Genomic DNA, 25,443 nt, shown 5'->3' with positions numbered 1-25,443 from the left:
TAATATCACTTTACTCATTTATATCCAAAATACATTAAACATATCTCATCCACTATAATTAACAACTGTAAATGAACAAATTAAACAATTTGTACCAAAGCTTTGGTGTTTAAAAAAAACGAGTGTACCAACGTAAATTGTATTCAATCGTAAATCCCCTTAATAAGTAAGCACGAGACTTGGTATGCCGGTCTCATGTCAGATTTGGTTACGGACATTAATATAATATTATTTACAAACTTAAAAACACATATAGCAAAATCTAACACCAACCTTAAACCGAAAGTACAGAGTCTACATTTCATTGGATCGAGAATTCTCGAGCCGCAGATAGAAGTTGGTGGAGTAGTATTTAACTTTGGCTTGACATGTTTATTATTAGACGGAAGAGGCCTATTAAATTATTTGTAGTAATCCTGTACGGTAGGTCCCGGTATTTTGGTTCAGCTGTCGGCTGCTCGTGTCAGAATGCTTGTAGCATTAGCTGGTAGCCACAAATCAGGGCTTACGGCATGTTTAGGTGGTCAGGGTGTCACTGAAGAAATTATAATAATACTTTGTTGGAAGATAGATGAATTGGAATGTACGGGTGAGGTATTTGCGAATTAATTTTCTTAAAATGGATGGATGAATGTGCTTTATGGTTTGGGTATGGGGAAAGAGAAATCTTGTAGCAAGTAGGTGGTCTGTGTGGATGATGCAAAATCCTTCCTCGATTCTCTTTCTTGTGCCACATGGAACCAGCCCATGCGGTAAGTGTTGGTGTGTTCGTTATAACATGCGGTAGGTTAAAGAGTATATATTCAGGCTTGCAAACTAAGCAAATTTAAACGGCAAATATTATTAGTATTACTTGATTGAATCGTTTTTGTCCTATTGTTAACGAGCATTACGTGACTACTGATCGGACTATGTGGCTCTCTTTTAGAAAATCACTCCACCCTGACACTTCCAGAAATTTGCACTCTTGCGGCCGGTTCTTTGACAATCATGGCCATGCTTCTTATATAGAGAACTGTGGCCTAATATAACAGGATATTTTGAAGGTCCCAACTCCCATGTAACCCTTTTGTCAATTCAATTATTTTAATGGGCATATCAGTTATGACTAAACTGTTGCCATTACGACTAAAACCAGGTCTTAAATAACCAATTGGTGCAGGTACATTCATGTCAAATTTATTGGTGTTTAGAACAACTAAACATCATTCTATAGTGAACAAACTTCTGTTGTGAGATATATTAAAGATAATGGTATTTAGAAGTCATTTAGTTACTACATAGTTTATAAAGCATTATGTCATTGCAGTATGAGTGTCAGTTTAAGTCCTGCGCAAAAGGGAGAGAGAGACATATTTTGCTGAGTTTTGTTTGAATAAGGAATGGGCTTATCAAAAGCATTAAAACTATGTGTACAATACATTCTCATTTAAATATCTAGACATAGTAATCTGCAAGATATGGGGATCGAACCCGCAGTAAATCTGTGTCAAGTCAGTGCTTAGTACGATTCCACTACCGTCAGTTCGTCCGTTTGACAGTTGTAGCCATTGATTTTATTTTGCGATTCTCCTAACAATACAGAATACTCGTCCCCCGTTCATAACCTCGAAAAAATTTTCAAGACGCAGTTCATCGAGATCGAGTTAGAGAAAATTTAAAAAAAAAAAACACTTTCTCTATCATCACACGAAGAGCTAACAGAATTCAACCAATTACGTCACACATGTACTTAAGAATAATGGTACGGAACATAATGCCATATAAGACACATTTTATAGCACATAAAACGGGGTGTGATCATACAAAACGGTCGGCCAATGCAATATAATACCATATTTTATAGGCATGTATCGCCATAACGGACCACCCACATAGATTGACTGCAGCCACGCCCATACATCGCTCTTCAATTTTGAAGGAGTAAGCTGGTGTTGTATTGACGCTTCCACTCACTAATTTGGACACCTACGTGAAAGTTTCGATCCCATTCATTACTATCGATTTCTATTCGGACTTAGGGATGGGTGGATTATTCGACCGCTCGGCGGATCATTCGATTTTAATTGATGAAATTTCTTTAAGATTATTTTGATCGCTTTATATTGAATTATTCTGCGTAAGCAAACTGTTAAAAATATCTTTCTATAAATAAATTAATGTACTGTTTTTGGAAGAAGAAATGACTACTACCATAACTATAATTTTGCATCACTCATAACTTTATTTAAATTATATTATTAGACTTAATTAAATGTATAGTCACACGGTATCCAACCAATACATACGCAGGCACTTGTGTTTTCATAACGGAGGGACCACACACGTGGGTCATTAAATTTATTAAAGCTTCACCCATTCAGAGGCCAATTTGACATGAATAAATTGGGTGTTATTTTGACGTCCTTTCTTAATAATTTGTACACCTACGTAATTTCCCTGCAGGGGTGCCGATGACGAATGGACTAGACAGGTAAAATTACAAGACTTTTACTCGATTAAAAACGAGTAAAAAATCGAAAACGAGCACTGCCTTAATGAACAACCAATTAAAGATTAAAAAGTCAATAAATATTTTAATTGCGTTTCAAAATAATATAGGCCAAAGCTTTAATTACGTAACTTGTACTAATAGACCGTTACCAAGTAATCGGTAAGTTGAAATAATCGATTATTCGAGTAATGACTTCATTGGTATTCCTATTCAAATCGAATCGAAAATTGGAGGTTGTTTTACCGGCTAATTTTAGGTTGTCGCGTCAGAAAATTATACATCACCTTCTTTGTGGTGTGATTACGGCAGCTTTATTTCAATAATTGAGTCATTTGAGACATGTGTTCTTTTTACTTGAAAGCACTTTGGAATGTTCCAAAGTAATATTTATAATAATCGTGTGTGAGACAGCGAGCGCAGAGATTTTAATGGTATTGCAAAACTGCAAATTTTTGTTGTGGAGTTTTTAGATCCGAAAATATCAAGTAAATGCAATTGTATATAGCTGGGCCGCACTGTAATATATTTGTATTTCAGTTTAATTATTCTTTAGGGTGCATAGCAAATTCATGCACCCTCAAGTCATTCTACGTGCACCCTAACGAGGTAAATTGAAGTGTCATCATCAGCTGTTGTCTTTTCAATCTTTGTAACTTGCACTTGAATATGACATCAAAGGTAATGCCGTTTGTCTTTGATTGGAAAATATGTATTTATTCTTTTTTTTTGCTTTGTTCAGTTTAATTAGTTTTGAAGAGTAATTTTGCATTTGTGATGTTATGGTTAAAGTTGTTGGACTGTTTGATGCTATTTTGACAATAAAGAAAAATAGATAAAATATTTTCTTATATGAGAAATATTTTCTTCTATGAAATGACGCACACAAGTCTCCGATACCCAACAACTCCATATTCAGCGACGCTTACCTACGTTAATCTTTATAACAGCAGTCGTTTGGAAGCTAAAACCGTCACACATAGAAGACTTTCGAAGGTAAGTATTAAACGTTCTTATAAAACAGGACACTTACCGATCTCCCCGCATTATTATTATGGACATTGACCTTCGACTGCAAATCGTCCACCTGCTCTCTCAAATCGAGAAACTTCTTCGAGAACTCTATTCCATATGCCAGATTGTGGGAGCACCCGCTCCACTCCCATTTGTTGACTTTCGCCCTTCCGCGGGGGTCGTGCGAGGCGCGGTACCCCAGGGGGTCGCAGCCGCAGGAGAGGAGCCTGCCTTGGGCGCATGCGCGGGCCACGGAGTGAGCCACCCCAGCTGCTGTCAGGGCGTACAAGAAGGAGGACTCGCGGAATCCTGCGGAAGAGGTAGATATGTAAAAGATGTTATATATTATGTAAGTGTATAAGGGTAGTGTTGAGTTCAAGTCAGGTATGTAAAAAATCTTTAAATCTACGATAGTCGCATAAAAACTTCTGGTTTTATTAGATTCTGACCAGCAGAGGTACACAATTTTCATCAAGTAAAAACCATTATGTACCTACATCATTTAGTCGTGTTTTTCTGTATATGTATATAAAAATTGTGAAAAAAGTATTCAATAAAATTAGAAATGCAGAAATAGATATTCATTTCCTGCTAATTGAATAAACCCTTCCAACATTGTATAATCAGCGATTATCATCGCATCTTTACTAAGTAAAGAGTGAACATTGAAAACTGGATCGAAAAAGCTACCTCAATAAAGTTGTATGTATAATAGCCCACCCAAGCAAAACCAATTGGTCTCGTAAATACAGCCAGGATAAAGCTAATCCCGTTAAGTCGAACCCCTAAGTACTAAGCGTACTAACTTGGTGAACATGAAGTAAGGAAAATGAATACATTTGAATATTCAAGAATCAAGAACTCTAGTTTCTAGGCAGGAATAAAAGTTATGTGTTCACTTCTGCTTGGTTAAAAACGGATTGCGAAGATATAGAGTGATTGGAAGTACCGACCTATTTTTGGTATTTTTTTTATCACCTCCTGGCACTATAAACTTTCTGGTTACAGGTGATAAAAAAAGGAAAAGAGTATTAACTCAGAGATAGAGTTTATTCTTTGGACATGCTCACAAATGGCTGAAGCAATTTTAAAGATATTTATGGCAAAAAGTTTGGAAAACATATATTCTAATCTTATTCAACTGCTGGTCTCAAGAGGTCGCAATAAAATATATTTACATGAATATGTATAATTTATCTACAAGAATTTCGCCCAAAGTAAAAAATCGCTTATTACAAAATTAGGCTAGTGAGTAGCACTTTTCAAACGTCGTAGTCGAAATTGGACTGGACCCTGATTCGCCCACCCTTCACCGATTTCTGTCAGTTGTTAATACATATTCGACAAGCAGGATGTGTTAAACAAAAGCTAGTCACATCCAGCCCTCCTGCATCAACGTCCGCAGATATATCTGGTTCTTTATTTCCCTTATTCGGTGTGGTCGGCTCGTCTCACGCGGAAGGTATACACAACATTCCTTCACAATACGTACCTACTTACTTGCACTCGCCTTTAAACCTACAATTTACGGTTATTTTTCTGCAAATTGCAAATTCACCTTCATGTATAACGATTAGCTCTAGTCTCTGGCTGGCTCTGGCTTTATTTTTTGATCGCGGGGGTGCTTTATGATGAGGTTCATTAATAGGGGAAGAAAAGCAGTGACACACATAGGTACAAAAGTAGATCGCATGTACTGGTATAAACTGAAAAAAAGAGAGCTCTTAAAAAGTTGCTAAATTTGAAAATGTTTGCAAAATATTATCATAAAAACCTGCTTCAAAAGCTTAAATTCAGAGATCTCAAGTTTAACACATACTTATAAATTTTAACTATATCCAACAAAGACCAGTATAGTTGATATTAACTTGAAATTTGGTAAGTTTTAATGTGTTCAACAAGAGAGCGAGATTGCGAGGTTATCTTTCATATTTTTGCAAAGACGCTGTCCATTACTGACTCAGTAGATAGCTACTGTGTTTCTAATAAATCTAAAACAACAAGAGTACACGCTGCATTCCGATGATATCGCGATACAGTATTTATCATACATAAACTAGTGGAGGCTTCGAATCCACATTCGATTTACACTACGTGACCAGAATGTATTGGACTCGGATTAGGACTTCAGAAAAGTTTGTTTGATTCTTTGAACTCGTTTCTGACAGCCTTCAACTTTGCAATCTACTACGAATACGCTTAATTGGCGCACGAAAATTTGCCACACTTAACTGGTCTCTTCAATTCTCCTAACCACCTATCTTACCTATGTTCCAGTACTAGACTTCATCCATAGTAAGTATTATGGCATAAACTAAGTCCTAAGCATGATGAATTGACTATGGTGGGTAAATTAAAAGTGGTCAAGCCTGGACAAACGGACTGTCCCGCTGAAGCCATCCCGCGTGGCCCCCACACCGCTATAGGAACGCGGAACGCAACAACCACCATTTATCTGTTTTATTGCAATAAATTAAATAGTGAATCCATTCGGGTGATGTCCAGATAAGCTATTGGACTCGCACAATGTAATCTTTTTACCATAAATAGTATGATGACCGATTTGCATTTGAGTTAGGTCTGTCTTTAAATTAATTGTGTTCGCTGTATGTGTTCGCGGTTAATAATGTGCTATTCTTGCTATTTCATTGTGTTAACCTGAATAGGCCTTTGGATTTTAAGTGCCATCTCCATTTAATGGGCAATTATGGAGCTATGCCACCTGCTTTTGTTTCTTGTATCCTGGGTTACATAAACCGTTAAATCGTGGCTGCGTGCGTTTTATTGCGTATTCCATGTTTAAGATGATTAGATTGAGATAGTGAGTCGGACATCGATTTGAATCGACGTAATATAAACTCACACATTGATCGTTTATTTATAAAAATGACATAAAGCTTTTGTTGTTTTATGTGCGGTCAGTTTCGTTTTATTATGATACTCCGAGCAAGATAATTCCTGCGAATTAGGTGATGAACTTAACAACAGTATTTACTACCTGCGCTTTATAACCGCACAATAATACCAACAATAAAGTATCTTTTCGTCAGATCGATAAAGAAATATTGAATCATAATAATTAAGTGTCTCCATAATTAGTACCTTACCTTCTACATCGTTGTTTTTCGTCGCTCCCACGAGTGCACCCGAAACTTTATCTCCATACATTTGATTCGAATGAATCGAATAAATTAAAACGATTGTATCGAGTGATTAATTCGTGGATCCGAGTTATCTCAACGGATTAGTGGCTCCCTCTACAGAGTGAGTCTAATTGACACCCAGAGATATGGTTTATTAAAATAATGGGGATTTTATTTTTCGGTATTTAAAGCTAACGTATTTGGTATCCGTGGAATCATGGAATCATATCTTGATGTTATTACATGTGATTTAATATAGTTTTTTTTTATGTTGTGTGATTACATTTGAGTTGATTTCTTTAATGAATTTTAAATTATAATTGTCAGTGGTTTTAACTATCAACGTTATACTCAAGCCTACGATGTCTAAATAATTGAAATTTTTGGACAAGTAACAATGAACTTTAAAAGTAAATTTTGTTTTTTTTTTGTAGTCTTTAAAACAAATGTTGTTACGTAAGTTACCTCAAAGCACGGTCACTTGACAAACATTGTAAAATCAACTCAATACATTCGTAGCTTGAGTCCACTCGCAAAAACGTCTTGACATGATTAGGTTGAATCACGTTTAATATAATGATAATCATTATAAATCAGTCGTTATCTACACTAAGTGATCTTCGCTCAACGAATTCGTACTGTATTCTAGACGATTTATACTACACGACTTTTGTAGAGAACTTTTTGTTTTGGTTATAAATGTATTAACGTTCTCTTGATTTTTTTTTCGATTTTTATATCGTTTTCCTAAATATATTTTGCTTTTTGATAATTGAACTGAACTCACAATAATCAAATGATTTCTCTAGCTTTGGGTTAAGTGAAACGGTGTTAGAATTTTACCGACCAAAACTCTTTTGGCGATTGTGTACCGTTTCCACTGTAACTCTATTTGACAAACCCGCTGGGTATGTAAAAACTTCTGATATTTTTTTCTTAGTTTCTTAATTCAAGTGGTGAAATTATCTACGAGTATGACTAAGGTGGGTTATCGTAAAACCCAAAAGCTGCTTAAAGACGTCTCTTTCTGTGTAATTGTGAGTAGTGTAAGTGAAATGCCGAGTGACGTTTCAGAATTCGCCTTCTGTCAGAACTAATTAAAGTAAGGTCAACGTCGATACGAGAGAGTGCTGTCGAAATATAATACTAGAACGTTTTTCTCAGAATGTTCGCAAAACTATCCAAGTCTATAGTAGTAGTAAACGATCGTTTCGATTTCTGATTGAAATACACAAACGAATCGTGTGTTGTAAATACAGTCCCGGACTACGGTTATCACCCGAGATCGATATAAACTCCTGATATATGTTACGGTGCCCCATCCAAATAGGGCCATGTTATTGTTTATTTATAAACTGTAACCATCCAGGACGTGCTTTTTCCGACTGGCCTGTGACAAATTTATATTTGTCGATCCACCGAGACGCGATAGAATCGATACGTCGCGATTTATAGCACGCTCGATTGATCGATTTCGATGATTCCGAGTTATGTATCGGATTGGGTTTACTGTTATCGACGAATTATTGTATGCTTGCCAAAGTTTGTTTGTCTTGAAATGGGAACTGTTCGGTTTTGGTCGTGTGTTCATCTTTTTACGTAGCGGGTTTGGAAATCAGTTCTGAGGGCCGAGTGCGTTTGCGTTTGAGTCCTTTTAATGACTTATTAATTTAAATCATTTTGGTCGATGACTCGATTTTTGTTTATCGATTTCTTGCTTTAAACTTCCTGCTCTACACGTAAGATTTGAATAACTGTATCGACATTTGTTTTTACTTTTTTGTTCAAGTACCTATTGGAATGTCGGTAAACATAGCGCATAGTTGTCTGTGTAAACATAGTTATCCTTTTCAGAAGACGTGATAGAAATCCTATTAATATTAAGTAAGTACTTATTATAAGTTATTTTTGCGTCTTATTGCAACTGGAAGGTTGATAATTGAAACGGGCCGCACATTTATATCCAAGTAAGTTCAGATAATTGATTGATTTGACGTATTTGTTTTATTTCACAGAGCGTGAGATAGGTACCTAAGATGTTTTACAATAAAACTGAAACAGATCTGTCGGCCACCGGCTCTATTGATGGAGTACGCGCTGTCCATACGAATGTTCTCACACTCGAGTAAATAAAACATGACTCGAGAAGATTTGTTTTATTGTAAGTAGACACAATTTGAGGAGAGCCGTTTTAGAATAAAACTGGACCCTTCCTATATAGGGGTCTAAATGCCCCGCATTATACCACCGCTGTATTATAATTACCAGCATCCCACGTTTTAGTGTCAATTTGCGCCAATTAGTCCGCTTTAAGGTCGTATATCGTCCGGACCGATGTCCGTGCCGAATTCTTTAATCGACTTTAATGAATTCCGATTATTCGATTTCGACTTTTTCCAACGAAATGCTCAGAATTTCGAACGGGTGACAGATTTTAAATTCTTCTCTTACACTTGTACCAAAGGTTTTTGTACGTGTTTGTTTTAATAATGCATGATATGTAATTATTTTCGTTACGAGTTGACGTGTAAAAAACGTTCGGCGATTTACGACACTGCAGCACTGGATCTACAAGTTGTCCTCATATAATTTGTTGCTGTATAATTAATATGAGACCGATATTTACAATTTAAATATTAATTTATCTGTCCAATAGCGTTCGCGTTAACCATAAGTAGGTATACAATGTTGAAATCGAAGCAGTTTTATTCACATTTGCGATTTAAAGTTGGTCGGTTGCTCAACGTAGCAAAAACAAGTAACGCTTTTGGACCTAATTACTTATACTTGTCCATCAGTAGGACAGTTGGACAGCTCACGTCGCCGAGCCGCGACCGCAGCGCCACCTCGATTCCTCGAACCAAGGATTAAATTGGTAAATCTACATTCGTTCCATATACGGTGCAGCGGCGCCGACTTGCAAAAAACATACGGCCTAAGTAAATTTACAAATTTTCATTTTTGTCATTTAACGTTTTATTTCATTTCCGATTCTTAAGCGTATACGAACGCGGACGTTTTATTTAATCGAATGCGCATAATGATAGGTTTTTCCGAGCAGCGTCGGCGGTGGTCGTCTTTTTCCGTGTTGTGTAACATTGTTTTTGATGCGCGCGCGCAGCACGGCCGACGCGCATGCTCGCGCATCTTGCGTGATTTACGATTGTGCACTTTGTGATTTTTAAAACAGTTTTTAGTGTAGGTTCTCGCTTCCAACTGGATAGCTTATAAATCTGGCGCCAAAATGAATGAACTGCATTGAGTTTTTCGCTTGTCAATTATTGGAAATACACCGTATATATACATAGAATTACTGATAATGATCACTTATGTTCTTGTCATGGGTTTTAAATGTAAAGATGGGGTGAAATTGTTTCCGCTACATTGTAATACATACATAACTATTAGCCATGGATGGGTAATTGGGGTCTGTACCAACTGGCTTACAACTTTTTCTTGAACAGAGAATAACAATTTAGTATACGATTATAGATATTATAGTGATAATGATATTTGGATGATACTTTTAGTAAACTTATTAAAAAGTTCTGATCTGGATATTATAGGATATTCTCTCTTGCATATATTAGTTATTTCAAATAAAGAGTTTTTTAACTGTACTTGGACCAACTTACTATTTGGTAAGTGTTGGCCAAGTGTTAATCAGCTATTTATATTACAAACCTCTTTAAGTGCTACCTCTTTACAATAAACTTTTTCGTCCACATTTATGGGAACAATTAAAGTTTTGCTTTTGTCATTGAGTATTACTTGAAGATTTTAAAGGATGCCATTATGCTAATGAAATCTATTCGCGAAGCTGTATTTCCATCTTAATGTTTTGTTGCAGAAGAAATATATTCTTTAGAGTAGAGATAATATTAGTGAAGTATCCTTAGACTTGATGGCAATTGTCATTGATCCGAAGTAGTAAAAAAGAGAGACTATAATGGCAACAGTAGAAAAATAGATTCTCGAGACAATGGTATTGAGTAGTATTTAAAGGGACTTTTTGGCGGACAATTTGGTTATTTAGTTTATTGGTAAAGATATGGGTCCCGTAGAAAAGCTTTTTTCTACATGAGAACGCTGATGGAGTAGTTCGAATGTATAGAAGTGATTTATTAAGATGCTCTTGCCTATAAATTCAGGGATTTTTATGGTTAAAGTTACATCCAACATTCAGTCTAGGAAAACAGGCCGAGCCATACTTGCAAACCCGCTTAACTCAAATTTTTAACATATCCATTCATCTTTACAAAGAAACATACGTCAAAATTCTGAAATGACGACTAAATCCAACAATGTTTGCAAAAAAACAAGAAAAAGACCAGCGAAATTCTCAAACTGAAATTACCAAAATAATACCCTACAGATATTCGATGCTTGAAGGGTTTTATACCAATTAAGCTCCGTTCGGGTACCTTTGGCTTGTGTTGCGAATCGCTAATTACCGAAACCAGACGATAACGCGGCTGTGAGGATGACGTCACTAATAATTTACGATTCGAAGGGCTCATACGTCGCACGTGCTCCAATTAGTCTTAGTTCGGAAATCAAATCGAACCTCTTTAATTCTAACAGACAGAATGATTAATATGTACCCATTGCTTGTAATATTCTACGCAAGCATTTCGTAAAAAAATGTCTCAGAACATAAAATAACTCAAAATTTATATGAATGAATCATCGTTCGATTTGTGTCAATCTCCAAATTTCCGCAAGATCACTAATACTCTTCTTGACTTAATTAACCCTTAAAAGCGGGCTCATAATCCGACAGGGAACAAAAAGTCCAAACAAAAAGCCACTCGATGTCACGTCTAAAACCGGGAACTTTGGACAAATTCATGTTTTTATGGGATCTTTTGTGTGTTTTTTCTCACAGTTGAGAGGCATCTGAAGGAGCACGATTCGGTAACGCACCGAGGAAGATGTTATCGCGACCATTAGAGGGTTGAGCTACATCGCATTGAGACATTTCAACACGTCCAAGTTTTTTTTTTCTAAATCCTTTTAAGAGGTTTTGTTGTTTTAGGTCAATGATGCACTTTATCATTATACGTCTTGACGTTCACCAAACCTGTCAATACCGCAAAAATTAAAGCAGTGACATTTGACGTCTTATTTTAAGAATGATATTTCGTTCCAAACGATTACTCTAATATGTTGTGAGTAAAAAATTGTCTGATTATCGTTAGTAATAAAGTCGTCTCGAGTTCCCACGACATACCGCCAGATAAGACGTACCAACGCATCATGTTTTTGCAACATCATAACCACATTGTCGTCGGCACTCCGTCACCTGACGACATCTTGTTGATATAAAACGCCAATAAATGTCACTTTTTTATGACACATTCGCGTCATGAATTCACGTCACGTGCGGCTGCGCCGTCAGATTTGTATCGACGCATGTTCGCCACCCTGTGTGCCCCGGCGCGACGCGCGCCATTCTCTCACGCGACACAGCCGACATCCGACGCGCCGACCCGGCCACATCTCACGCTAATCTCGCCTACAATCCAGCTATTAACGCCCGAGGCGAAAAACTTTTCCGACAATAGTCTCATTAGCCTCACAAAAGTCATTAAATCTTCGACAGTATATTGTAACAGCGTCACGTACGACAAGAGCGCTAACAACGTGTGGAGGATCTCGGGGAAGCGGAACAAATCTCGTGATCTATCCGGAATGCCATCCGTCCACAGCGCTCTTTCATCGATCTGCTTATACGTCCAAGAAAAAAAATCAACGGTTCGGAATCATTATTATCTTTCTTCTTCGATCATCGATCGCTATTATCCTATTTAAAAGCATCTCGATTTGTTCTTCGGTTTTTTTGGGTTCACTATCCCGTCGGCGTTTCAATTCGGACCCCAACAATGGGCACGTTAAGAAAGATGTTTAAGTGTTTAGTTACGCTGCTTTTTTCACAATTTTTCAATTTAAACACAGTCGTGTCGCTGAAGGGCCGGAAGGTGCCGTTACGGGCATTATCAATACTAATAATGTCCGCGACACAATGGAGCGAATAACATTCTTAAGTTTGATCTCTCATCATTTAAATGTTCAATTACGTTTGTATGTATGTCTATTTTACGAACGTGTATTAACCAATCTGCGTTTATGAAGTTTAATGAAGAATTTCAAACTGTTATTAAAATGCGCGTAGCAATAAAAGGGCGTGGAGAAAATTGAGTAACTTCGTTGGTAGGTACTCAAGTCCAGGCAATTCCAGTTAAGATATTAATTGGTTGAGCGGATAGAAGGCCGGGGCGGGGTAGGTGAGCGGGCAGGGGGGGAGGACTCGGACCCACACGTAGCGTGAAATCGCGGGGCGCGGGTGCGAGCCCCACCTGGCCACCACCATCTCATTATTTGTTGTCTCCCATCTTCCATGCTCGTAAATTTCCACGTCAACGTGTGCGATGATTGTGGAAAAAACGAGGTCGACAAAGCCTTTTCACACCCGAAGATAGACATAAAGACGGACGACTCAGTAAATACGTATATTAAGAACATAATACGCAGAGATGGTCCGTTCACCGGTGGCCTGTTAATGTGCGTGAATAATTTTTCGTCGTAATAAATTCGGATTGTAATGTTTGATCGCGATTGGTTCGAAATTTTAGTTGCGTTTATTTTAATATAAAAAAGTATTATGGAATTACGTTGCATTCGTATGGGGACTGGTTTTGGCATTTATCGACAGTGATTGCTACCACCTACGTTTCGGAATAATATCGTGATGTTATTGGTCCTGACAAAAGGCGAATAAATAATTAAGTTTATTATGTTTGGGATATATTTAGTTTTAAAGGCAGTCGCATTTAAATTCGTTTGCTTCGACAAGTTAATCAAGTGAAGTCTCACTTTACCTTTTCATTAATGACTTTACCCTTACGTTTCATTTGGGTTTTTTTTTCTAACCTATTTTTTCAGATTAATGAATTTGACACCATGTTTGAACAAAATAAATCAAAATAAAAAGAAAATTATAGAGCTAAAACTATTTCTGGAAGTCTGTGTTTAATTTATCTATATCACGTATTTATTTAGAAATATATAACCATGTTTATCAGTTGTCAAGTATCAGTGCTCGTATAGCTTTGCTTAGTTTGAGACCAGATAGCGTTGTATGAAAGTTGTTTAATATTATTTCTATGAAAAATCTCACCTCGTTTCATAATAGAACTGGCGTGTGGATTACTGCTCTTCACAAGCAGACTGGAACAGTTCCACCTATGCCAGCGGAACTGGTGCTGGCACTCCTTGACCGCTAATTGTAGACCTTCGAATGCTATAGCCGCTGTGTCGGGAGCTTTGTGGCAGACAGTTCTCTGTTCTCTGGTCAGTCCACCGACCAGGCGGCAGGTTAGGGATGAGCTGAGCGTCACGTGGCTGGGAACCATGTTGTCTCGAGAACTGAAATAAGAATTTTGGGTTACATTCTTAATTTGATTTATTCCTAGCTCTATCTAGCCTGTTTAAAAATTAAGGGGTTATTCTGAAATATTCGCAAATGTCGTAAAAAATGCTACCATAATCAATCAATCAAACATTTAAGTGTTGTGAACTAGTCGCTATTCAATGCCATCTCTTCTACTTTGTTATATTTTGATTTTGACACTTCTATTTTCTGCTACCTACCATCATAGAAAACAAATAATAATTTGATAATGACCAAGACGACTAATTTGATTGCCTAATAAACCATACAAAAAATCTAAAGAGTTACTTATTCCTATCCTAAACTTCCACAAAAACAATTAACGTACGTTACATGTCTGTAAATCTTTGATAATCTCATGTGAGACCACCCTAGTAACGACTCTCTAAAACAACATAATTTGATCTCACAGCACGACCAATACCGAATAATTTGTATATGTCATTATAATAATATCTTACGCTACCTCTAAACGGCGACAATAACAATAATTAACCAATATCACATAAAAATAACAACCGAATATAATATGACGTCACACCACTCCATCGCGCACTAATTGGGCTATTCTGTAAATTAATGTCACCATAATTAATTTATTTGTGAATTTATATAAGCTCGATGGTATCGCGTTGTCTGAATAGTTACAGAATGAAACAATTTGTTTGATAGTTCGGTAGCTAATATTTGTATGGTATGTGAACGTTTCGAGCGATTTTATAATTAAGTCTCGATGTAAAAGTTATGGGCTCCGAGTTTGTGGATGCTTGTGAAATGTTTTTGTAGGGGAACGGGCAGAGGAATTTTATTGCTTTTGAAACGTGAAATGAAATTTTTCGAAAGTTTTGATGGAGTGTTTTAGTGATATCAATTTTATTTTCATTTACATAAGTGTCGCTTTAATTTGTTAATAGAAAATTATACACAATACCAGCCTTTAAATGTACCACTGCTGGGCACATGCCTCTTCGAATATAGGGAAGGATAGGGCATCTTGAAAATTTTTCTTAGTTTTTACTTTAAAAAACTACTCCCACAGTATAGATTTTAACCCTTCTGTTGCGAGGGGGGGGGGGAGGGGTAAAACATACTATTCACATGTATAAAGACAGCCAGACTCAGAACAAGCATTCATGGATCACACAAACGATTGTCTTACGCGGTTAAACTGATAAAATATAGCTTTGAGACACACAAATATTTAATTCGAATGAATCGACTTGGTACGATAAAAACGTAGCAAGAAATTATAACATTACTCAAACAAAACCTCGTCGAAAATCTAGTTTCAGAAACCCATAAAACTAGAGAGAGCATGACAGGAAGTGTCACAGATTAAATAAAAACTATGGCCGCACGTACGTACTTGTGAACATCAGATCGACGAGACAGTCGTCCGATCGACACTGATAAGTTGCACGTGTCGCGTGTAAAATGTTTCGGATTTACCCCGTGGGTATTACCTGGTCTCCATTTGATATTTCGGAATAGAACGATTTTGAATTGTAACAGTTTTGTCGCAAGTATAAGAGGTTTTGATTAATATTTGCGCGGCATCGGGCACCGGTGACCGAAATAAATAATAAATCAGGTTTAAAAGTCAGAAATCTATATGGTACTTAGGATATCTTCATCCTAGCCTTTTCCCAACTATGTTGAGGTCGTCTTCCAGTCTAACCGGATTCAGCTTAGTACCAGTGTTTTACAAGGAGCATCTGCCTATATAACCTCCTCAACCCAGTTACCTGGGCAACACGATACCCCTTAGTTAGACTGGTTGTCAGATTCTCAAGCTTCTGACTACCTGTAACTACGGTCAAAGGTACATGAAAAATGACCAACCTCGTTAAACGTAGCTTAGCCACGAGATACGATTTGGATAGTCAAACACACGTTAATATCTTAAAAGTATCATCACTGAATGAAAAAATATTATTTAAGTAATTGTTCGTTTTTGCAGAATAACCCCTTTTAATCTAGACCATTTTCCATCAACAATCTGTACATCGATTTCATAAATATTTAATCTATTTGCATATGTACATGGGAATCGCGTTTTACATTGATTTTAGATTGGATTAACTGATGTAAGTGGTTCAAGAGAAGTATATTACCGTATATAACACAGATTATGTCTGAGATACATAGTCAATGCAATAGCGCAGGATTAGATACGATGGTAAATGTAAATTGAAATTAAGGTTAATAAGTGGTTAAGCTAAGCTGCTAAGCTGGAAAATAAAAGAACTAATGAAATAATTAATTACTCCAGTTAACCGTTGGTAGTAGTTTTAAGACGCCACCGGTAAAGGTTATTCTTGACGGGCCTGTTGGTCCAGTGGTTAGTGACCCTGACTGCTATACCGGAGGTCGTGGGTTCGATTCACACCCAGGACAAACGTTTATGTTATGAACACGATCATTTGTTATGTGTCTGGGTGTAATTTATCTATATTTAGAAATATATAAGTATGTTTATCAGTTGTCTAGAACTCATAATACAAGCTCTGCTTAGTTTGAGACTAGATGGCGTTGTGTGAAAGTTGTGGAATATTATTATTATTCCATTTGAAGCCGAATCCAGCTTCAAACGATATTTATCAGTTTCCCATATAAGGAATCCCTAATATGGGAAAGGGATATAAGTAAATACAATACGACGGAAAGCCTTCTTCAAAGCAGTGATACATTTTTTTATTGCTATCACAATTCGCATTTCTACAGAAAACAACTCTCAAAATTTTCTAAGAAAATACCTGAAGTTAAAAATGACAGTTTTATCAATTAGTACTTGTGCTATGTGTATGTTTTACAAGAATTCCTTAGTTTGTCTCTTTTCCAAATAGAGACGAGGGCGAGGCTAACCACGACTATTTAACAGTACAAATAGTTCTTATCAAGACCATGTGTGTTTGAATTTTAAAATGCCAAGTGTGATTTAAAAGGAAAGAGAATGTTCTGTATGCATTTTTAATTATTAAAATTCGATATAGTAGAGAATCTTTGTTTGTTTGTTTTGTGGAATTTAATCCAATCAAGTTCTTCCGCAATGGCGGCGATTAGTCTTTGAATGGGTGAAAACTGGGAATATTTATTATTTTTAAAATTCGAAAAGAAATTCCTCCATGTAGGGAAAAGTATGTCCTTTGGTTGGCACCGACTAAAAAACGAAACTATGCACTTTAGCTTTGTTCCAAAAGTTTATATGATAAACTTTTGGAACAAAGCTAAAGTGCATAGTTTTCAGATGCAATGGTAAACCTTATACAAAATAGGTAAGTGTATGTAGTATTCAAAAGGCATTTTTTTCGGTAATCTGTATCAACAAACATTACTTAAAAACAAGTAAAAGAAAATTAAAAAAATATATTAATTCAAAATGTTAAAAGGTCAAAACTCCAAATCTTAATGTCTGTCAGTTGATCTTGCTAAACCTCGAAAATGGCTACAACAATTCGGATGATTTTGGTTTTCGAAATATTTGTGTAGGTACGTTAGTAGATTAGTGCTCCTGTTTAAGTTTATTAAAAGCGATTAAAATAACCAATTTCCCTTATATCTTCATCTTAGTAATTTCTCATTTCATTCAGGAACACTAAAACAATCGTAATGTAAGTTAAACACAGTTTTCCGTCTTTGTATAACCGTAGATATCTCTTCCCACGCTGTGGTGTAATGTTACATATACAGGGTGCGTGTTTTAAACTCATATATTTTTTTAAACGAGCAAATTTCGTGTATCATGCTAATCTCGGAAACGGTTCGATCGATATTCGTGAAATTAAGTTTAAATAAATAAAAAAAATGTTCAATAAATATATGAGCAGACCAAAGTCTACATTGTTTATTTAAATAATTGATAATGTCATTAATATAACCTAAGTGTGCTTAAAAAAAAACTTATGTGATAATAAAATGCGATACTCGGTCTATTGAAAACAAACAAGGAAGTCCCTTATATTATTTCTATATTTATAATAACATGGGTTTTAAAGATTCTAGGTGGGTACAACATGAGCAAATAGGAAAATATTGTCAAGTATCTCCTATGAATACAATAATTACTAAGGAAAATTATTATTAGTCTTATTTAATGTTTAATTAAAACATACATTTTTAATCATTGATTTGTTTCTTATATTCTTAAGTTTTTTGTCGCATATGGCAACGAATTCTAAACATCCCAATTAATTCTCTAATTATAAAACAACACAACCTTCCTGTCATAATAAAATAAAAACTTTAAAATACGCGAGGGACCCAAATTACCCACAATTATGTTCAGTGCCAAACGCACTTAATAAAAGCATTTAAATTGTAATGTTTACATCCCAATAAAGGTAAATGTTTAAAAAATAAGTTTTCATTATCAGAAACGATCCTCACATTGACGGGATTTACTTGAACCCCTAACTGTCCTTACAAAGTCGTTTAACCCATACAATTAAAACAGGGCGCGACGCTTAATAATTGCCTTAAAAATTCCATTTGACGACATAAAAACTATAATTTTGTACTTTAATACCGTCGACGGTAAAAAATAATAAATCCGTTTGCGTTGTCGGTCTGATGAAATGCTACGATACCCATTCAGAGAGGTTATTTCAATACAAATTACAGCTACTTGCATTGCTTCTCCCTGCGTGCCGACAATTCTGCAAATACTTTTATCCTCTCTAACACTGTGATTTAAAATGCTTGGCCAAAGAAACTCTTAAGCAAAAATCTACCATATCCATCCAACACTAAGTCACAAAATCCCTCGCTCATGCTAAAAAGTTGCAACTTTTTTGATCTGAGGCGAGCGAGTCTGATTGAAATTCCGTGTACGGACAATGTATGTTCCCTTTACCTACGGTAGGATTTATATTCTCCTATGAGATACACTTAATTTGTGGTACATTTAAAAATGTTCGTACAGAAGCAATTAGTCCGATAAGTGTTAATATGTGCATAAATCGGATAATTATCGCCTTATCTTCAGTCTGAGACTGAAGGAGTTTCGTATCGACAAATCAGGGCTATTTATTGTTATTTAAAATGCATTAATTTGTCCTGCCCTTTGCTTCGTGCAATGATAAAGTGTATTTTATGGCCGTTTTGAATATTGTCGTCTTTAAAGTCCGTTTTGTTTGGCAGACGATTAATTTACGGGTGATTAAGACTAATTAATGCCGAGACGTTGTTTATGTGTTTTAGTACGTTGTGAATTTTATCGCCTTTAAGTGTGTAGTGTAGTGATTCAATGGTAATCAATTTTGTGTAGGCTAATTAAATAGTTAGTAGATTATTAAACCTTTATTCGATAAATTAAGGAAGGGATTCATGTTTAAGGTCCGACCAATCAATCGCCAGATCACTTCTACCTGAGGAATAAATATGGCTGTTTGACATATTTTCCATACAAAAGCTGTCAAAACGTCAAACTTATTCGCCAAATAAAAGTTATATGGCTTTTGAAAAATGGGCCCTAAGTATAATATTTTCTTAGATACAATTGTCACTGGTACTCTACGATGAGGAAGCCTTCGCATAACAATTAAAACACACAAACCTTTTAACAACTTGTCGACTTATACGCCATTATCAAATGTCAAAAGGTTTTTAAACCTAACCTTACGAAAACACGACAGACCTTCAAAACTTAATTCGTTTTGAATGATCAAGAATTAAGAGGCTCCTGTTTAAAAGCCAGTTAAAAATAACGCTCAATTAATATCCCATCAGTTTGGAAATTACCCTATTGGTTTTTGTAGGGGGTCCTACCAAGAAACTGTCAAAGCCTGACTCTCGGTGTAGTGGAAGCGGGACAGCGCTTTACGACGTAGACTGGTATCTCGCGTGCACAAGTATAGCTTGCTTTAAAGAGTCAGTGGTAGGCCCCTGGACTCCAAATTGTACAAATGCATTTGTAAGAATTGCAATGAAGTTAATCTGTTGATAATTTTTATTGTTCTCATTTGTGTGTTTTAATGTTTTGTTATTATAAGTATTTTAAAATGGAATTGTAATATTTTGTTTGAATTTTTATTGGTTTTAATTACTGTTAGTTGTTGCCTTCGACTTTGTTTACTGTAATAACCGATGTCCCTTCGATTATTTAAGCATCGCAGGTATGCAATCTACGTGTAAAAGTGTTGGTTATTTTAATGGCTGATGATTGCAAATCAATCTAATTTTTATATATCTATCTAAAACTTAAGTTCACAACTATGACAAAACGCCATCTAGTCTCAACCTAAGTAAACCATATTTCATGAAGACTAGACAACTGATAAACATAGTTTATATAAATAAACTACTCCAATGCACAGAACAAAATATCGTGCTAATCGCACAAAGTATCGGGTGGGAATCGAACCCACGACCTCCAGTTTTGCAGTTTAGTTTGAAATCTTAGTATGTACATTCCGAAGTATGGTAACGGTAATAGGATAAATCTTGACATTGAAGGCAAAGAGGGCTTACGTATTGTTACCCGTTCCACGCAGTAAGCACTTCTAAAGTATGTAGCGACAATTAAAGCAAGCAATATTTTCCTCACATACCCGGGCTTAGAACAATCCTATATGGCCATATACCGTGAGAACAGAAAACGACCCACATGCCAACTCCTTATATTTTACAACAATATATTATTATTAATTTAAGTACTAAGCTTATTAGCAAAGAATAATAACACTTCCTTTAAAGAAAAAGCAGAGGAAGTTATAAATATCGTCTGAAATTAATGATTAAAACCTCCAAGTTCCCGTACTTTGTGAAAGACGAGAAATGTTTATGAATACCAATAAAAATAAGTATATTTAGTGCCGCGTTTCATAGAACTTAATAAGCCAATAATAATTCCTTTGTAGGAAACAAAATAGCGCTTAACATATTCGATGTCGCTTGGCCGCCAATAGATACTTGTAACGATTACATCGATTATGAATAATAATTTATACACGGACTCTGGGTTGTCTAGATGTGCTTATGTTTCGCTTGAAGCGTAGTTCAGCGTTTAAAGGTGCAGGTTAGACCAGCAGGCCTGAATGTTAGACTGTTTTGATTGTGTAACGTTGTAACGTGTGTACCGTTTTTAGGTTTAGGTAGACAAAGGGTCAAAACGGAACCTCAAAATTAATCTGTCTGTCCTTCTGAAGCTTAAGAACCGTGATAGCTACAGTTTTTCACATACATTTTTACAGATGATGATAATAAACACAAAATCGAGGTTAAGCAGCGTTGGTTTCGTCGGTAGGTATGGTCATTTTGATGGGTAAACTTTTTTTGATTAGCCTCTTTTTCGAAATTCTCAGTATCGTGAGATAAAATAGTTGATTTTGATACGTTTTCCATTGGCTTCTGATACTGTACTATCGAATCAAATCATGGGGCGTCTTGCACTGTAATTGTCATAGTGACACTATTCGGGTATCAGTGTAGTATATTGATACTTTTCAATATCGAGAAAATTGAAATCTATACATAAATCTATATTGAAATTTATATTTGCTGATTTAGTGAGTTCCGTTAACAGATTAATAGGACTCTAATTTGTTTGAAAGTACTTAAACATCTTATAAATTTACGTGAACGACAAAATCATTAAGCAAACGTACAAAATACTAAGATCATATACCACAAGGCTTAGGTTAAGGCAACTGTAAAAACTAATTAAAAAAATACGTTATAAAACTCTGTTTACCAACATTGCTAAAATGTTTATTGTTACGAGTCAATAGATGGCAGCACTATCTTGAAAAATGCAATATTACAGATCTACTCGTATGTCCCTGTTCATTGGACTTGATTAAATTTATGGTTACAAATTGAAAAAAAAACAAGTTTAAAAAAAGAATTGAATTCCTTCGAGTCACTTCCTGGCACTATTTTTAGTTGTGGAAAAATCAAATTCTATCTGTCATTAAGTTTAATGATTTATTTTTTCTTACTGATGTATGTAAAATCCTACTTAGGCTTAAGTTGGCTTAAAACTCTTTAGATACATCGTATATGAAAGCAAATTAATCGAACAGTAGCTTCTAGGCTATTAACAGACTCAAAAACAAAATAGGATCTTATTAGAAATTATAGCAATAAATATCGTTACGTATTTATGACGTCCAATAAATACGAAAATGATATTTCAGAAAATTTATAATATCTTAAAGAGTTCCTGTTATTAATGTCGATACTTAATCGTTATCAATTTCGATTCTTTACAACAATTAATTGATAAAAAAAACTTGTAATAAATCCTTAACTCAATAAGTATTTAGACTTAACAATAAACTTCAGTTCTAAAACATATTAAAATATTGTTGATGTCAATAAACCCAATAAAATTTAATTACCGACCAATATTAATATTGCTTTGGCCTCTGACATTTAAAAGTTATTAAGTTCTTGTTAACTTTATGTGGCGAGAAAATTTTAAAACCATAAAAATACGATACTGTCATTCTGATACGGTTCTATATTTTCTTAAAAACCATGTTACTGAACGATTCTCAGAATTTTAGAAAAAGAATGTTAAAAACAAAAGAATATTCAAATCCAAAAAACTATTCGAGATTCAAACGTCCCTCTCTTTTTACAATATTTGTACAGACAAAGTGTTCTATTATAATTGCAGGCCATTAAGTTTTTCGCACCTTTTATAACTGACCATAAAACACATTTCTACAAAGATTCGTCTAAATTAGCATGTTTGAGTGTGTGAAACGATTTTCTGTGAATCCAATCGAATTGAACTAGAATGAATAATCCGAATATAAAAAGGCCGTATAGCCATTCAATTTTTGATGCTGGCAATGAAATCAAAATAGTGTGTATCACCTGTTTGCTGTTTCATAGCCCGGCACTAATTGTACGTAATTGGTTGTTGACCTTTATATCCAATATTGTGAAGGTTTAAAATGTATGAAAGCTCTCATTTTATTTGTGAGCATTCATCGTTAACTGATGACGTTATAACGAGCTTGATTTTTAATTAACTAGTTATATCCGCAACAGAAATAAAAGATTACAAGTCAATTATGTAGAAAAATAAAGTTTTTTTTCTTATTCCTTATAAAACGGGTACAATGAGTTTATACAAAATGCCCAGTCTAATCTCTTAAAAAATGCCAGCGTTGATGCTAAAAGCTTGAGCACAGAACCGGTTTATATCAATAAAAGGAGCATATCCAGTCCCAACTAATTCCTCGGGCCTGAATATCAATCACGGAGTAAACCGCCCTACGATTATGCGACCGCGTGCAGTGGCATATCGGCGCATTTACATACTACGCAAATCTCGGTGCCATTGGGTGGCCCGACAAAATGATTGTCACCTTTTAAATTTGCATTCATTACCATACATTAAAGCTCGCGGATCATTATTCATTAGTCGGCCGTCTTGTCTACTTAGGACCGTTTTGCATGATTAGGTGTCGTGATGTTTTAGTTTCGTATTCATTGCGCCCCTATTTGTTTGAAGCTTGTTGGCTTATTTTCCTTGTGCATGTGTGTGGCTATTGTGTAGTTTTATTGCCCCGCGAGTATTTTAATGAGCTATCATGCGAGTCTGTTGAATGTTATATACTTCATTAATATGGTAATCATAACTTTTGTTGTTGTTTTATTGAGTCGAACCTTCACTTTCTAATTGGGAAATAGTAATAATATTATGTTACAATAACTCACCTTGCTATATTCAACAAAAATACCAATAGGATGAGTATTGCTGCGTGTAATGTCCTGTGCATTCTGTTATTTCCAATAAAAACACGAAGCTTTTTCATGTTGGCAGCACTAGATCCTCTTTTCGCGGGCTCATCGTTTTAACTTGTCACTTTTGCCGCGAAAAATTGACACAACGCACTGGTTTCTGTCACTGAACGTCAAAACATCTCCGAGAACAGTTTCAAATGTAGAACAAGGTATTGTTTGTCTCAAAACTTTGAATTCCGAATGAGTGTTCTGGAACTATTTAAAAGTAATTCGGTTGTATTTAAATATTGTCGTAGTAACTAGCGGTGTCCGCGGCGTTTCCTGTATTTGTTGTATGTTAGGCCCGCGTTTTTTATTCGCATTTTATTGTTTGTTTACGTTTTTAGTCGGTGTACCGTCGGCGCGTTGCCGTCGGTTTGTATAGAGAGCGTGTTCGGTCGCGCATGTCGGTGCGTTCGGGCGCGTGGGACGTGAGGCGTTCTCTTCGCGCCGCCCAGACGTCGAGAAAAAAAAACCTAGAGGGGCGTCTTCGGAACGGCCCCACCTACTCGCGTCATTATCCTCGTTTACGCGATTATTTCCTATATTTCGGCACGGAACAGATGATTTTTATGTGTTATGGACGGCCGTGTGAACTTGCTGAGGTCTCGTTTGACAGTGGCCTACTGGACGCAATCCCTGCCTATATAAAACGCCGCCCCACGCGTCATCCCGACTGTGGGAAACAATATCCCGGCTCTATTGCTTTTAGGGTTTATCCACATTGTTTTTATAGCAATAGAGTTTCTTTTTAATCACCTAAGTTTATTCCGTACACAATAAAGGTTTCCATTTTGCGTAAGATAAAGATAAATTCTATTAAATAATGCTACCATGCTCATTAATTCGTTATAAATGTCTGTTTAATTAACAAAGTAATATAATTTTATGATATGGTTATTAAAAGCTATTTGTTTGTAATTTACATCTTATGCCATTAAGTCTACCAGCAATCACTTCTGACATTTTCAATACAACAAGACTTGTGAAATTAAAACTCATTAACGTCAAACAGGGGTCCTATTACGAACATTTTCTTTTAAAAGGTCGTCAATCTTTAAAACATGACATGTCGACATGGTCCGAGATTCAATGACAAATTGTTCGATAATCGAGAGGGCTGCGATAATTGTGCGTCACAATAGCCCTTAACTCGAGGGCGACAATAACCCCTTAGTTAGGGCGGTTTCGTCGCGTGCGCAATAACAATCAATTACCAACAAATGTCACTCCCAACAAAAATCAACCTTGGTACATCGTCTTAAAGTTCCAAATTCCGTTTCTTTAAAATATTCATAAACAATATCACTTTGTAAAAAAGTCCACAGATTAAAAAATGTTGTCCGCAACTGGTTGACGTACTGAATTTTCGTTTGTTTTTTAGAATGTATTTTTCTGTACTGTTTGTTTTGCACACACAGTCATTATGACATTTAATAGAGTTCTCTATGTCAGTGTAGTTAAAAAACTAATAATAGATGTTCTCATTGCGGTGAAGAATAGATTTAGTTAGGGGATCATGAATACAAAATATTTGATGACGTATTTATTTGAATTCGACAAATAGAAAGATTTTTTATTACGGTTTAGAAGAAACTGTTCGA

General features: G+C 35.7%; 1 protein-coding gene across 1 annotated transcript; it reads right to left on the bottom strand.

Moving 5' to 3' along the window:
• Positions 1-3,373: 3,373 nt before the first annotated feature.
• LOC113501321 (protein Wnt-10a-like) lies at positions 3,374-24,584 on the bottom strand. Its single transcript, XM_026882443.1, has 3 exons — positions 23,774-24,584; positions 13,829-14,076; positions 3,374-3,814 (listed from the first exon to the last, which is right to left on the bottom strand). The coding sequence occupies exons 1-3, from the start codon at positions 23,869-23,871 to the stop codon at positions 3,495-3,497; spliced, it is 666 nt and encodes a 221-aa protein (XP_026738244.1). The 5' UTR covers positions 23,872-24,584; the 3' UTR covers positions 3,374-3,494.
• Positions 24,585-25,443: the final 859 nt, after the last annotated feature.

The sequence above is a fragment of the Trichoplusia ni genome, chromosome 15 (assembly GCF_003590095.1).
Source record: "Trichoplusia ni isolate ovarian cell line Hi5 chromosome 15, tn1, whole genome shotgun sequence".
Lineage (NCBI taxonomy): Eukaryota > Metazoa > Arthropoda > Insecta > Lepidoptera > Noctuidae > Trichoplusia > Trichoplusia ni.
The sequence above is the reverse complement of the archived record's forward strand: the minus strand, read 5'-3'. Positions and strand labels throughout refer to the sequence as shown.

Excerpts from the sequence above, each read along its gene's own strand:
- LOC113501321 (XM_026882443.1), bottom strand. The coding sequence starts at position 23,871 with ATGAAAAAGCTTCGTGTTTTTATTGGAAATAACAGAATGCACAGGACA. Across the intron at positions 14,077-23,773 it reads TTTTTGTTGAATATAGCAAG|TTCTCGAGACAACATGGTTC; the intron begins GTGAGTTATTGT and ends TTCTTATTTCAG. Across the intron at positions 3,815-13,828 it reads CAGTTCTATTATGAAACGAG|GATTCCGCGAGTCCTCCTTC; the intron begins GTGAGATTTTTC and ends CCTCTTCCGCAG.